The following is a 13776-nucleotide window of genomic DNA, read 5'->3' as shown; positions in this document are numbered from 1 at the left end:
AACGAAGTTTATATCTTGCAGGCATGTGGATATGTCAGATATGTCGGCCACGTAAAAAAGGAAGAAAACTACTCCAAAAGAAGGCAGCACAGATTAAGCGGCGTTATGCCAACCCAATAGGTCGCCCCAAAAACAGATTAAAGAACCAAAATGCAACGTAAGTACTTTGAGGCTTGGAATGTGATCGAGATTGAAGCAGTTTTGTTGTTGGAGATGTCCTCCTTTTTGCAAATTTGAGCACCAAGTGTCTTAGTAACTATTTTGGAAGAGGCTAGTATTATTTCAGTTTTAAATAGATTTTTCCTTTAAACATTTGTTTTTGATTCACTTAATTCTTTAATATTCAAACTTAACAATTGTTTTGGTTTCAACATTTATTTCCACTTCTTGCTTTGGTGTTTGCCAAATGAAGAACTGGGAAGAGTTAGGTGGGAAACACTTTTACAGGATGGCATCCTGCAGTACTGATATTTCTTAATTCTTTCTTTCTAAAAGAATACCACCGCAAAAGATGGATTTTGCACGTTAAAAATCCTTCAGGGAGTTGGATTTCCACTTGATTTAGAGCCATTAGTGAGCTCTGATTCTTAGGAAAAATATTTGAACATACATTTAACTGTAACAACTTTTGAGTTAGGGATGTGCCCGAAACATTTTACTTTGATTTTGAGTTCCTAACAAAACAGTCCCACTTGAAACGTTCCATCAGGCCATTTCGTTAGAAGAGCAAAACTCTTGGAACGTTCACGTTTTGTTTGAAGCTCCAGTTCTCGACTTACCACCACAATTAGTTAAGTGAATTTTGCCCCATTTAACAACCTTTCTTGTCCCGGTTGTTAAGTGTATCACTGCATCATTGCTAAGTTAGTAACACGGCCGTTAAGTGAATCTGGCTTCCTCATTGCTCGTTGGAAAGCCACAGAAAGTGATCACGTGACCCCGGGGCACTGCAAGCGTCATAAATATGAACCAGTTGCCATTCGCCTGAGTTTTGATCATGTGACCCCCCCAGAGATGCTGCAACGGTCGTAAGTGTGAAAAACGGCCATAGGTCACTTTTCCCAGCACCGTTGTAACTTTGAACAGACGCTAAATGAGCTGCTGCAAGTCGAGGACTCCCTGTACTCAACACTAACGGTCTTCCAAGGCTCCTAGAAAGCACAAATTTTGCTCGTGAGTCTGGAACGCTCACACTTTTCTCCCCCAGTTTTTTGAGGTTACGGATATTTTCTACATTGCATCCTTTTCTAGCCCCCCCTTTCAAAACAGAGTACAGTTCTATTAAAGTGTTGATCTATGTTAAAGAAGATCATTTACCTTCTTGCACCCCTGTCATCTCCCAGACATTCAGAATTGTTGCTGCAACAGTGAAACTTTTGTTCATTATTTCATTTGAATCCTTCGATGTTTTGTCAGTTAATCCAATGCAAAAAGACTGGGAAGCTATGTAAAACATGGGTCTCCAACTTTGGCCACTTTAAGACTTCTGGACTTCAACTCCTAGAATTCTAGGAGTTGAAGTCCACAAATCTTAAGTTTGCCAAGGTTCAGGACCCCTGATGTAAAAGGTAAAAGATTCATTCAGGGATGTGCAAAACACGGTCACTGTTCCAAAACATGCGCAGAATATTGCATACCTATTCTTATTCTGGAAGATTTACTTCTGGAAAACAGAACAGCTAGATTGGGACTTTCTAGGAAATAGTGGGATATTTTATCCTTGGATGTTTACTTTTGTCCACAACTAAGACAAATGCTTCAGAAGCCTTTTTATAGATCCTAAGATTCTTGCTCAGAAAAAGGTAAAGGGGGTCCCTGCACATTTTACTCTGTTAGTCATTGCTGACTATAGGGGGCGATGTTCTTCTCCATTTCTTGCTCATAAACACACATTTTTAATATTTTGCAAAAAAAAGAAGAAGCGTGCAACGTTTGCAGTGGTTGTTGTATTTTATGTTTACGCAAAAGAGCCATGAGAAATCGCCACCAGGTGCCATGTTGCACTGTAATATGGAAGTAATTTCTGTGCTGAAATTATTCAACACATAGTTGGATTTGATTCCAGTAAACTTGCAGGGATTATGAAAGTATAATTCTCAGCCCAAACAGAAAATTTGAAAGCATACACTGTGCGTCAAAGACTGATTTTTGCATGATTGTTCGATATTTGGCGGTCTTCTTTCCGATATGTGATGCCCTTTCTTTTCGTCTCCCAATTATCTGTTCAGATCAAAAGCCCCCTTCAGCAAAGTTCAGACGGGACCCGGTCGAGGTCGCAAGCGTAAGACCCCCCTATCCAGTCAGTCAACCTGCTCATCGGAAGGGGGTTACTTGGAGCAAGTCGACGGTCTGGAATTCTGCGGAGATGCGAGCATCACCTTGAAATTCAACAAGAAAACCAAAGGGCTCATTGATGGCCTTACCAAATTTTTCACCCCGTCCCCTGATGGGCGTAAAGCTCGAGGAGAAGTCGTGGACTACTCTCAGCAGTATAGGATCAGGAGAAAGGACAATAGGAAATTAAGCACTTCAGATTGGCCCACAGGTAGGAACAGAGGTTGACTCTGTATTTTATGGAACTCGGAGATTATCGGAGTGAACTGCTATAAAGAAACTGTGATGGCTATGTTTAAAAGCTGTCCATTAGAAATAATCTGTTGTATTATCATAGGAAGACCAGAGCAAATAATTATCTTCATTTATTGCTGAAATTTATTGTTTTCGTCAATAATACTCTAAAGAGCATCTGGATAACAGAATCACAGAGTTGGAAGAGACCTTGGAGGTCATCTAGTCCAACCCCCTGCTCAGGCAGGAAACCCTATACCATTTCAGACAAATAGTTGTCCAGTGTAAAAATTTCCAGTGTTGGAGCATTCACAACTTCTGGAGGCAATTGTTCTAACTGTCAGGAAATTTCTCCTTAGTTCTAGGTTGCTTCTCTCCTTGATCGGTTTCCATCCTTTGCTTCTTTATTTATTTATTTATTTGTTTGTTTTTATATACCGCCCTTCTCCCGAGGGACTCGGGGCGGTGTACAGAGTAAGGTAGGTATACAGATTGAACAATAGTGAAAAACAATAGTAAAAACAACTGAGACCCCAAGAGCTATCTTGTCCTGCCTTCAGGTGCTTTGGAGAAGAGCTTGACTCCCTCTTCTTTGGGGCAGCCCCTGAGATATTGGAAGACTGCTATCATGTCACTCCTAGTCCTTCTCTTCATTAAACTAGACATACCCAATTCCAGCAACCGTTCTTTATATGTTTTAGCCTCCGGTCCCCTGATCATCTTGGTTGCTCTTCTCTGCACTTTCTAGAGTCTCAACATCTTTTTTACATTGTGGCAACCAAAACTGGATGCAGTTTTCCAAGTCTGGCCTTACCAAGGCATTATAAAGTGGTATTAACAATTCACATGATCTTGATTTTATACCTCTATTAATGCAGCCTAAAACTGTGTTGGCTTTTGGGGACAGCTGCAGTATACTGCTGGCTCATATTTAAATGATTGTCCCCTAGGACTCCAAGATCCCTCTCACAGTTACTACTATTGAGCAAGGTACGCCCTATACCAGTGATGGCAAACCTTTCAGACACCGAGTGCCCAAACTGCAACCCAAAACCCACTTATGTATCATCGGGTGCCGAGTGGCCATGGCCCTTTGGGTGGGTGTGGCCAAGGGTGGGCGTGGCCCATTGGGTGCGCATGGCTGCAGTGGTAAAGGCAGACTGGGTGGGACTAAAAAGTTCAATCAATCAATTCCAACTTTGCGAGAACTTTTTTTCCCCCCGCAAGAAGTTGAAATTGATTGATTGATTGAATTTTTTTTTGTGCACGGCAAAAGAGGCCTAAAGCAAAAAGGTTTTATAAAACCCAGCTGAAGGCCTAGGACTGAGCTGATGGCATGCGTGCCCACAGAGAGGGCTCTGGGTGCCACCTGTGGCACGTGTGCCATAGGTTCGCCACCACGGCCCTATACTATTCCTGTGCATTTGTTTTTTTCTTGACTAAATGTAGAACCTTATTTTTTTCACCATTGAATTTCATTTTGTTAGATAGCACCCAGTTTTCAAGTCTGTCAAGATCCTTCTGTATCTTAAGCCTATCTTCTGGAGTGTTTGCTGTTCCTGCCAGCTTGGTGTCATCTGCAGATTTCATGAGTTCCCCATCTATCCCCACATCCAACTCATTGATGAAGATGTTGAAGAGTACTGGGCCTAAAACAGAGCCTTGGGGTACCCCACTGCATACTTGCCTCCATGTAGATACAGTTCCATTGAGCAGTACACGTTGAGTGTGGTTGGTCAGCCAGTTACGAATCCATCTGGTGGTGATGCTGTCTAACCCACAAAGAATGCAATAAGATTTGTCTGGCATGCTCTGTTTTTGACAAACCCATATTGGCTTTTGGCTATGACTTGGTTTGCCTCTAGGTGTTTGCTGATTCATTGCTTGATTATCTTTTCCGGAATCTTCCCAGGTATTGAGGTCAGAGTGATAGGTCTGTAGTTTCCTGGATCTATTATTTTTCCCTTTTTTTGAAGATGGGAACTACATCAGCTCTTTTCCAGTCCTTTGGCAGTTCCCTAGTGGTCCAGGATCTCTGAAAGATATGGTTCAGTGGTTCTGAGATTATGTATGATAGTTCCTTCAGAACCTTGGGGTGTAGTCCCTCTGGTCCTAGTGATTTGAACTCATCCAGGGTGAACAGGAGCATCTCTTGACATCTGAAATTGGTTGAAATTCCCCTGTCTATTAAATAGAGGCTTTGTCATAAATCAAGAGAAATGGTACAGGACCGTTTTGAGGAAGGAATTTGGGTGGATTAGAAGCACTCTCATTTCAGTAAGTGAGAAAATGTTCTTCTCTGCCAAAATTAAGGTGGATACGATTGTCTTGTTAGAAGGCAAGGAAAGGCACATGACATTTCTTCATGAGAAATTACTTTAAATGGTTGATAATTCCTCAAGGAATTCTAAATGTTCTGTTTCCAGACAATCAGGATGGCTGGGATGGAAAACAAGAAAATGAAGAGTGGCTTCTAGGAGGCCCAGATGTCATGGCAGAGAAGGATATGGAGTTGTTCAGAGACATTCAGGAGCAAGCATTGCAGGTAAAGTCCAATCAACTTCCATCCGACGTGTTAACAGTCAAAGAAGCTCACCAAGAAAGAAGGCTTTACTGCTGTCAAGGAAACCGAAGATCATTTACACAAGATGTTCTGAGTATCAGACCACCAATGCACAATTGATTAATTGTGATTTTGATGCAAGAAGGCAGAGTTCCAGGGAAAACTTAGGAGACACTATGGCATGGCTCAGAAGCATGGGCCCGAGGATGCAACCACATGCTGGTTTAGGAAGGTCTGGCTTGTGAACCTTCCATGCAAATGCAAAATAATAGTTTTGATTGTTGCACAATTAACACAGAATTACTATTGTAGGGTTGAGTACATTTTAGCTGGGCATTTCCCTGTGGCTTCTCTTTTTGTCACCGACAGTTACTTGTGTGGGAGCTCCCTTGAGATCCTCATACAGTTTGCTTGCTTAATTCAGTAAAATGTTTGGCAGTCCCTTAAAATGTTTCATGTTTTTGTAACGCTTGTCCGACAGCCAGACGTTATCCTGTTTTAGTGAAGGCAGGATAGATCACATTGGAAAACAACGAGAGAGGGGAAAACTGGGGCTGCATTTACAGGTGAAGATGGGGGAAAAGGTCTAAAGGCTGTAGTGGCACAGTGATTAATATGCAGTATTGCAGGCTAACTCTGCTTACTGCCGTGAGTTTGATCCTAGCCAGCTCAAGGTTGACTCGGCCTTCCATCCTTCTGCAGTCGGAAAAATGAGGGCCCAGATTGTTGGGGGCAAAATGCTGACTTTGTAAACCTCTTGGAGAGTCTGGTAAAGCACTATGAAGCAGTATATAAGTCTTAGGTGCTATTGCTGGTACTATGGCTTTATTTGGAACTAACCCAAAGGTGAAAAGGCATTTAAACTTTCAAAGTATGGCAACTCAAATGAACTGGTCAAACTTGGACTTCTCTCAACTCTACTAGCCAAAGAGATGCAAGATGTAATATGTATCTCTGTTAATGCATGATGTCTTCAAGCCTTTGAAACAAATTGTTTTAGCATGTATAGCAAGATAGAAATGTGGAGCACTCATACTCAGAGAGCATTTTGTGTTTTACAGTCTTTAGGAAACATTAGGTCTGTTGCTTCATGTTACAACTTTGCTAATTGGTTTGTTTTGGCAAGGATTGGGTTAAATGCAGCTGAGTAGCTGACGCAGTCCGTCTCTAGGTAGACCAGAGGGCCGCACCTGAGCAAAAGGGAATTCACTCAGTAAAAAATGCAAGGATGGCTTGCTGGATTATTGGGGAATTTGTCGGATAAGAATAAACTAAAACAGCGTGTGTAGCCACTTTGGATCTTGGCAGCTTTTGATGGAACTTGGGTCATGTGAAGGGGATCTGGGCTGTTGTGATGTGCAAACAGTTGTATTGGAACTGGGACTTCACCTTTACTGCAGATGCTGAGTTGGAAGAGAGTTTTGCGGCTGTTGGGAAGGCGCAAACTCATGAGCTGTTATCACAGGTATAGTGAGTGCCATTCCTACTTGAAGCATATCTGCGTACGGTTAAAGAAATTAAAGAAACAGAATATTTGCAGTTTCCTTAGTGGCTTATAGATTTATAGTCATTCTCATTGTTAAAAAAACAACGACATATTCTCCATTCCTATTAGGAAAGAAATGGCGATTGATTCAGTAGGGCGTATTCTTGCAGGATGTAATCCCACCAATTGGTTTATTTGTTGGAGCAGTTTATTTATTGGCACTTGAGCAATGAATTTAATTTGTAGAATTATACTTTTTTTCCCCCAACCCTAACCCTAACCCACGATAAAAAAAGACTTTCTTAAATTGCAATGAAAGCCCCTTGTCTAGTTTGATTTGCTCTTAACTCCTCAGATCCAGCAGTCAATCCCTCAGGCCTGATTCTCTTCTTTTCGTAAGAGAGCTCGTGGAATCGGTTGCTTTGCTCTGGCAATGAGCTGACATTTGGAGAAACTGAATTTCCTCTTGTGTGCAGTGCGGCACGGTGGTAGAAAGCTTTTGTTGTGCAGCGTTGTGAATAGGTCTGGCAGGTTGTATTCTACAGTATATTGGGTATAAGTGTGAAGGCAAGGCCAGGTTTTGCAGAGGCAGCGTTAAACTTACTGCTACTTTGAAATGTGAAATGAAAGAGAGGGCAAGTAAGGCACACCTATAAATTCTCGTGGAAAAATGGCTTTGCCCTGAGGTTGGTATAGGAATATACAGATTGCTTTGTTGGTTAATATCAAAGGTTTACCTGCTGTAGCATCCTTTTTGACACTTGTCAACCGGAGGTCTCTAGCAGGTTTGTGAGCAGGGCATGGTGGTAGTAGCTAGCCAATTCTTGTTTTATCCTCCGTATATGGTGATCAGACACGTGGATCTTAAATACAGAAATTGTGTTTAGCTGTTAAAATCCACCCTCATCTTGCATAAAATATAATCCGCGACTAAATTACATAATGTTCATGAAGTCCAAAGTTTCACGTGCTGGGTTCTGAAAATATCTCAGTTTAATAAACCAGTGTTTCCTAGTCTTTAACTGAATGTTGGAAATTTTAATTTAATCTTGGACTACAAATTTGGATAGGAAACTAGAGAGACAAGAGAAGAGTAAACAAACTATCTCATTGTTCTCTCTTGATCTACTAAAAAAGAAAAGGGAAAAAAAAGCTGTTTGTAGGTATTTTTAAAGATTATAGAACTATTTTTACACCATCAAAATTATCATTTGGAAGGAGATCAGCTCCAGTGCAGTAAAATTAGGTCATTGTTATTCTAAACCTGAAAATACTTTTAATGGTCTTCTAAATGAATCTTGCAAACTTAAAAGATGGTTAAATCATTGGTTGAAGGGCAGTCTTAAACCTTTGGGGACAAAGTAATTGTGGCTTAAGCTAAAGAGAAAATAATTCATGGGACTGAAGTAAGAAAAGTAGAGGGCGTACACGAGCCCACAAGGTTTGCCTGCCTGATTAAAATGCTAAACAATGATTTGGCGTGACACTGTGATTCGGTTCAGTGCAGGAGGATGGGAAAAATCATGTAGGCCCAACCCGTATTCTTTTATCTAAACGCTTCAACATGTTCCTGTAATTCCCTAGAAAAGGGAACATAAAGGAAAAATAAACAAGAAATGGCTTTACGGTGGAGTTTCAGCTCTGCCTAAGCTGAACTAATTAATGTCTACCAAGGAACCATTTGCACAGGCTTCTTCTACTGGAAAAAAAAAATTGAGCGGGCGCAGAGGGAAAGAAGGCAAGAGCTGGACCTTCTGGGCTGTAATGTTTTTCGGGTGTAAGAGCTGGACATCTGAACTCATCTGTAGGCTAAGAATTATATATATTGGCATTGTGTATTCGTGTCTGAGCTCCACGGGTGGCACTTCTTGTCCGTCCCTCCCTCCCTCCCTCCCTCCCTCCCTATCTATCTATCTATCTATCTATCTATCTATCTATCTATCTAATCTATCTAGATCTAGATCTAGATCTTCTTGCCGATAGATAGATAGATAGAGAGAGAGAGAGAGAGGGAGAGAGAGAGATCTAGATCTAGATCTAGATCTCTCTCTCTCCCTCTCTCTCTCTCTATCTATCTATCTATCGGCAAGAAGTGCCACACTTGGAGCTCAGATACGAATACACAATGCCGACAGCAAGACACCTTAGTATTTAAGAAGAAGCAGCAGCTGGAGTAATGGGGGGGGGGGAGAAACCCTGTCACTAGGAAAAGCTGTAAAACATTTATAGTCTTTATTGTTTAAAGTTCTTAGTGCATGGTAGAAACTAAACAGGAAAGAATTAAAAGAGCCTAATTGGCATTTTCCCTTCACCTTTCTGCCTCTGCATGTTAGGGCAATTTGCAAGGTATTACCATCTCTTAGAACAGCTCCTTGAGAGAAAAGGGTTAGGTAGAGAAGAGAAAGAAAGAAGCTCTCTGTTTTACAGAGAAGTAAAACTATAAGGAACAATTAAGGCTGAAATTATGTTGATCACTTGAAAGGCAGAGACTTGACCACCACCACCCCAGCACTTAAACTTTTATGACCTCGAGTGTTCCTGCAGAAACAAACCCGTCCCCATTTTCTTTTTCAAATGAAGGTGCTTACTTTGTAGTTGCCCCTAAGATCCTTGGAGCTCCCAACTTTATTTTTGCTGTCCCAAATAGTGCGTGTAGAGATTGTTTTCTTTTGTCCTTGTTTTAAAGTTGTATTGATAATGCTGATTTCCCCCCCCCCCCAAATATTTGCAAATAAAGAATTTTTAACATTGCCCTTAGAGGCCTGAACTCAACTGATAGGTCTTAAATTGCACTCAGCGTGCTCTGTCAATTCCCTCTTAGATTTATGCTGTTTATTATAGATGCTGTTGGTATATACTTTTCCTTCTTCACTTTATTCACCTCAAACTGCGAGGTGGGTGGCATACAAATTTAGTATACATACATACATACATACATACATACATACATACATACATACATACATCCCATTATACAATTCCAGGGCATTTATTTCCTTAGAATAATAAGGGGAATTTGCGGTAGTTTCCCTTATGATCTGGGTCATTACAATAAAAAGATTTCTAGAAATATTAAGTATGACTGAGGTAGCCTTTCTCCTATGTAATTTTTTTATTTTCTCCGTTTTTTGGCATTGGTGGAAATTGACGTTCACGTAAACCTGTTGTTTTTTTAATTAGATTCCCCGACCCCTGGAGTAAAGTTGAGTGGTTTTTTTTTCCTTTTACAGAAAGTAGGAGTGACAGGGGCACATGATCCCCAAGTCCGCTGCCCATCAGTCATTGAGTTTGGAAAATATGAAATCCACACCTGGTATTCTTCTCCATATCCACAAGAATATTCCAGGTACGAAGCACCTTTTAAGATGTGCAGCGTGTTGCCGGGTGGAACTTTTTGCCATTACTGGAAATGAAACAGCGAGTATAACAGATTTATCCTGATAAACTCATATTTTAAGCTCTTGTCTCCCATAAAAAGAGAAGGGCATGTCAGATGGAGAAAGGAAATAGTAATCAGCAGTGTAATAAACTTATCATAAGTAAAGATGCAGATAAAATGTTGGAGGGCAAAGTAAAGAATATGTTTGCTAATTTTACAACAATTTGTTTCCTAAATTCATTTACAAAAGAGCTTTGAATAATTTTAGTAGCGGCTTTTATATGAGAGGGTGTATTTATATTTGAGTGTGGAGGCTGGTGTACAGTTAAATTACTAGGATTTGGCAATATCTAATATCGAGCCTCTGGTTACTTTCCTGTAACCCTTTTGTACTGCTCACTTTTGGGTTTAGAAAACATATTCCCTACTTTATCTGGTTCTACTTCTTCCTAATGGATATATTATGCCGGAAGTCAACTTAAGCAGCCTTTTGCTTAGGCTTCTGTAGGTCTCCCTCTGCTTTTGTGGCTCTTTGTCCAATGAATCTTTACTTAAGGGAAAACACTTTCTTGGTCTTGTCATTTGTTGTAAGGATGAGAACTGCAGGGATATTATTGATTGATTGATTGATTGATTGATTGATTGGACTTATATGCCGCCCTATCTCCCAAAGGACTCAGGGCGGCTAATAACAATAAAAAATACAATAATACAAAAGTTAAAAAAGAATTAAACTAGCAGCCCCAATACTAAAATTAAAAACATTTTAAAAATCCCTGTCCTCAGTCCAAGTCAGCCTGATGGAAAAGGAATGTTTTAAGGCCGCGGCGAAAGGACCGGAGATCCGGGGCCATCCCGAACTCGGACCGGAGATCCGGGGCCATCCGGAACTCAAGGGGAAGTTGGTTCCACAGGGCTGGCGCTCCCACAGAGAAGGCCCTCCCCCTGGGGGTCGCCAGCCGACATTGTCTGGCCGACGGCACCCTGAGGAGGCCTTCTCTGTGTGAGCGCACCGGGCGATGGGAAGTCGTTCCCGGCAGCGGACGGTTTTGCTCTTTGAAAGTTGCCTTTTTCTTTAGCTCTGAGTGGGTATTAACCAGTTTATGTTTTCCAGGTTGCCCAAGCTGTACATTTGTGAATTCTGTCTCAAATACATGAAAAGCAGAACTATCCTCCAGCAGCACATGAAGAAATGTGGTTGGTTTCATCCCCCAGCCAATGAAATTTACAGAAAGAATAACGTTTCAGTTTTCGAGGTAAATTTCAACAGCTCCTAACTGCTGTTTGTCCCAATAAAAGGTGAAACGGGTCTTGTAGTTAGTTCGCAATGCATTTTTTTCACAACACGTTCTGAACCAAGGAGTAGGAAGTGGCTCCAGAATACAGAAATATAGTTTGAATAGTCTCTGGGAAAGTTATTTGCGGAGTCCTGGGCAGCGAACAGCTTTAGCGAAGATACAGTGGCCGAGGAATTGCTTAATGCTCACATGTTACTACTTCTCTGCTGTAAATTTCTGCCTTTTAAATTGGCTTTTTAAATACCATTTCCAAAAAGAGTTCTGTTTCACGATTGAGGTGTAGTGCACAGCCGTTTTAGTGACTCTTTAAATAAGGTTATAAATTCTTGGCCACATAAACAAATCTAAGTGGCTGCCAAGCTTAAGTATATGGGTTGCTTTGGGGGCCAAAGGTCAGAGTAGTGATGTTTTCCAACTGCTCTCTTTCTCTGATTGCTTTCAAAAATGAATGCTATCTCTGTTGCTTGCTCTAATATTGTTTGGCCAGAGTATAGTATTTCATTGTGGTTTTCTGATGGATGCAATGAATTAATCTACTTTTCTTTTTAAGGTGGATGGCAACGTCAGTACTATTTACTGCCAGAACTTATGTCTATTGGCAAAACTCTTCCTGGACCATAAGACTCTCTATTACGATGTGGAGCCATTTCTTTTTTATGTGCTGACGCAAAATGATGTGAAAGGCTGTCACCTTGTTGGCTACTTCTCCAAGGTGAGGGTTCAGAAGTAGAAACCTGGGTTTTGATTTGCAGGAATCATGGCAGGAAGCCTGCATGTATGTGTGTGTGTGTGTGTGTGTGTGTGTGTGTGTGTGTGTGTGTGTGTGTGTGTCCTTCTAACTCACCAAGGAATGAACTCAATTTGAAGGTGACTAGTTTCATTTTGTAACGCTGGGCGTTGGTTCTTTTCTGATCACTCAGCAGGAGGAAATAGCTTCTGCACTGTAAAATCTATGAGAAGGAATGCGAAATTTGGAAATCCACTGAAATTACGCTAGCTATGTATATTAAGAGGCATTATCTGTATATTTAAGTTTTTGTATGCCTTGCATTTTTGCTAGTCATTAAGGATAGTAAATGCTGCATTCAGCGTCAGGTCCCATGCTTTCCTTCCCCCCCCCCCCCCCAACACCACTTCTGAAACTCTGCGATCACGAGATACGATTTGCGATTTCCTTCCCCCCCCCCCCCGTTTTTCTTTTGCCATCGTATTAAGCCTCCTGTGCTGAATCTGTATCTCTGGAAATTACTTTTGAAATTAGTCTAGACTGCATTCCAGTGGCTATAATTGGGCTGGTGTTTTCAGTTTAACGGTATGAATTCAAAAGCCAGTTCAAAGTGATTCTGCAGCAATCCTGCCCAATGTCTGCTGGATTTTAACTACATCGGGGACTTCTGAAGCAGTGGGTGGACTTCTCCATACCCCTTTTAAGACTCTGTCTAGACAAATCCAGGGAATTGAAGCAGTTAACGCGGCTGGCTTTCTCTTCATCCTGTTGAGCAGAGTGTATCCTCCCAGGAGCGTGAATTCCAGCTTAGCGGTTCTAAAGGGAGGTTTTAAATTACTTCCTCATCCCTTGGGTAGTGAAGAGTACAGCTAGTTGGTGAAGTAAACATTCACTGTTAGTGTGCCACCAAGCCCGCTGCTCCTCAAATCAGATGCTGATCTCATTGCAAAGCCTTTGTTTGCACTCTGGAAAAGACGCAATGAAGACCGAACATGGCTTTCGTGTTCCTCCTATGTAGATGGGGTGCAGGCTTTAGCTTTAGCTTAAGGCTCGCCTTTGCATTCTTTCCCCCACTCCTCCAGCCTCCATCCCCATGCAGAAGCTCTTCTGCTTGGAGAAGAAATTTTGGGGGGGGGGTCGGAGGAGGAGGAGGAAGTAATCGTGCTGTCAAATTTAGCTAGTCTGCCTACTAGAATGGAGTAAGTATGCTTGCTGGATTGTGGTTCTGCCAGAAAGGACCTAAATTCTCTGTTTCCTCGGGAGGCATTGCAGATTTTAAATTTCTACTCGGAAAGACAGGGAAGAGTGTTGTGTGAGGGAGGTTTTCATGATTCAAGGCAATGTTGAACAGGTTAAAAACATCATTAAAGAAAGCAAGGCTTAGGGAAAGTTAAGTACGATAGTATCACTTCAGGAAATGCGCAAATATTCAAATAGCTACCATTGAAATGGTTCACAAATTGTTCCAGAAACGGTGTTTTTCTGGAGATCAGCAGGGTCGACAAAGATGATTGGGGTACTGGAGGCTAAAACATATAGGGAACGGTTGCTGGAATTGGGTACTGTAGTTTAACGAAGAGAAGGGTGAGGGGTGACATGATAGCAGCCTTCCAATATCTCAGGGGCTGCCACAAAGAAGAGGGAGCCAAGCTATTCTCCAAAGCACCTGAAAGCAGGACAAGAAGCAACGTATGGAAACTAGTCAAGGAGAGAAGCAACCTAGAACTAAGGAGAAACTTCCTGACAGTTAGAACA

At 41.5% G+C, this 13776-nt stretch overlaps 1 protein-coding gene across 1 annotated transcript in view; it reads left to right on the top strand.

The window, feature by feature from the left end:
- KAT6A (lysine acetyltransferase 6A) overlaps positions 1 to 13776 on the top strand; it is a 70663-nt gene that overhangs the window by 33739 nt on the left and 23148 nt on the right. The window contains exons 5-10 of the mRNA XM_083368323.1: positions 22 to 157; positions 2229 to 2545; positions 4995 to 5113; positions 9848 to 9963; positions 11111 to 11252; positions 11845 to 12006. Of these exons, the coding sequence (XP_083224449.1) occupies positions 22 to 157; positions 2229 to 2545; positions 4995 to 5113; positions 9848 to 9963; positions 11111 to 11252; positions 11845 to 12006 (992 nt within the window). The remainder of the gene's footprint in view (positions 1 to 21; positions 158 to 2228; positions 2546 to 4994; positions 5114 to 9847; positions 9964 to 11110; positions 11253 to 11844; positions 12007 to 13776) is intronic.

Source organism: Vipera ursinii, assembly GCF_947247035.1.
Source record: "Vipera ursinii genome assembly, chromosome: 8".
Lineage (NCBI taxonomy): Eukaryota > Metazoa > Chordata > Lepidosauria > Squamata > Viperidae > Vipera > Vipera ursinii.
Note: the sequence above shows the minus strand (reverse complement) of the source record. Positions and strands in the feature narration are given on the sequence as shown.